Source organism: Echinops telfairi, unplaced genomic scaffold, assembly GCF_000313985.2.
Source record: "Echinops telfairi isolate 266 unplaced genomic scaffold, ASM31398v2 ScPeMD7_2;HRSCAF=8, whole genome shotgun sequence".
Classification (NCBI taxonomy): Eukaryota; Metazoa; Chordata; class Mammalia; order Afrosoricida; family Tenrecidae; genus Echinops; species Echinops telfairi.
This window is the reverse complement of record NW_022103898.1, coordinates 33,043,809-33,046,004: the sequence shown is the minus strand read 5'-3', so window position 1 is coordinate 33,046,004 and position 2,196 is coordinate 33,043,809. Positions and strand designations below refer to the sequence as shown.

Genomic DNA, 2,196 nt, shown 5'->3' with positions numbered 1-2,196 from the left:
GAGTTCCCAATAAAATGATTTAAAAAAAAAAAAGAAAAGAAAAAAAAAAGCCCTCTAAAGAAAGTGGATGAACTTTAGTTTAAAAATTTGCTTTCTTATAGTACATAATTTTGCATATACACTGATTACTTCAAAACAGAATGAATATAAAGATATGCTTTTGTGATTAGAACCCAGCCTACAGATCACTGTGGTGATACTTTTAAGGCTTGCTTTCCCCACCCCTTTCCCTTAAAATAAATAAATAAATAAAGACCTTAGTTAACAAGGCTGGGATGAACTTTGAAACAGGCAATCTGAAATGGGGGTAGGAGGAAAATAGTGACCAGATACTAACACAGATTAGAAAGCAGGCCTGATGACCTCCTTAAAAAAAATCAGCCAGCAAAGCCCCAGTGGATTACACTTGTCCAACTGACAACTGATCATGGGAGTGGCACAAGACCAGACAGTCCTTCAAGGAGTGGCCATTGATTCTGGGGGTGGGGAAGTTTTCATGCCAAATCTTACTGACAGCTTCCCTACCTTTGAGTGAATCAAAACCAGCCTATTACAAATGCCAGCCTCCACACATATTCCATCCAAATAAAAAGGATATACAGAAAATATTGGTTAGCTATCATGGTTTGGCAGATAAATGGCAAAACTTAAGTTATAATGCTGCATTATTTTACTTCTCAAATCCTCCCAGAGTAAAAGTTGTTTTCTTTCTCCCCTTAATGTACATTTGTGCTACAAATTTACATTTATAATCAAGAACTTCAAAACACTCACCCTAGAGCTTGGAAGGAAGGGATCGAAAGTGCCCAGTGCATTGATAAGAACAGCAGTCTGGAGGCAGACTCCCCAATGTAGTGCACATTCAGGTACTCAGGCATAGGAGAAGGCATGGTGAGCTAGTATGAACAGGGATTTTGGTAAATCATCTTATGACTGAACAGTCTAAGTTATTATTTCTTTGAAAAGTTAAATGTAAACGTCACACATAAAATGCATCTTTCCAATATAGTTGGCTAAAAATACAAACCTGGAGAACATCCAGTCACTGTTTTACAGTGAACAATAAGGCTCTCCCAATAAAGCAGTAGCCTATAAACCAGAAAAACCCACTGTCAAGTCGATTCCGACTCCTAGTGATCTCATAGGACAGAGTAGAACGTCTCATAGGGTTTCCAAGGCAGGCAATCTTTATGGAAGCACAGTCGCCGCTCTCTCCCTTGGAGCACCTGGTGGTGCTCAGTTAGCAGCCAAGCACCATCAAGGCCATAGTTTCTAACCAAGTGGAACCCCACTTAACAAATATCAACAAAATTATTTTCTGGTTGTGTCTTTGGGTTTACTTTTTCCTTTCAAAGATTGGTGTGGACTCATAAAGTAGTTTTTTTAAAACCTACAGATAAAAAGGTGCCTGTCGCCATATACTCCTCACAAAAGCAGTCAGTTTGTATTGCTGCTGATCTTAGGCAGCTCTTTTAAACACACAGTCACAGCTGAAAGCATTGCATAGAAAAATTCTTCTAAAAGTATTTCTGAAAATCTGTTTGGTGCTGTAGATAAAATGTAACATTCCTTCTACTTTAAAATGACTGCAGCAAACAACAATACCAAGTGTAGCTGCAGATACAGAGAACCAAGCTTGGGCACCTGGAGGGCAGTTCAGCAGCATGGAGCAACATTTCCAGGAGCAAGCTCTATGCCTAGTAGACCAAACCTACTGCTGGGGAGCAGATCCCAACCCCGTGACCCCACAGAACAGGGCAGAACTGCCCCACAGGGTTTCCAAAGCTCTTAATCTTTAAAGAAGCAGGCTGCCACCATTTTTCTCCCAGAGTGGCTGGCTGGTGGGATACTTAACCACTGACAGCTTTACCCGTGGCACCACCAAGATTTCTCACGACCTAATCCAGCCAGTTCTAAATATCTACTCCAGACAAATATTTGCACACTTGCACAATAAGGCATGTGCAAGGATGTTCCAATAAGCGCTACTCATAACAATGAAAGGAAGTACTGGGAACAACCCAAATTTCTATCACTGGGGAAAGAATAATCCATGCTGTAGAATACCTTGTAGACATTGAACCTGACAAGACAGATTAAGATGTGATGGCACAGAAAAATATCTCACAGTTATCTAACTGGAAACAACGGCAGGCTAATACACAGATGATTCAATTAATGTTAGTCCCTTTGAGA

At 40.3% G+C, this 2,196-nt stretch overlaps 1 protein-coding gene across 4 annotated transcripts in view; it reads right to left on the bottom strand.

The window, feature by feature from the left end:
- Nucleotides 1–2,196, bottom strand: part of NR2C1 (nuclear receptor subfamily 2 group C member 1) — a 59,230-nt gene that overhangs the window by 19,226 nt on the left and 37,808 nt on the right. For all 4 annotated transcript variants that reach the window (XM_004700389.2, XM_045292008.1, XM_045292013.1 and 1 more), the window contains exon 10: nt 775–896. In XM_004700389.2, the coding sequence (XP_004700446.1) occupies nt 775–896 (122 nt within the window). The remainder of the gene's footprint in view (nt 1–774; nt 897–2,196) is intronic.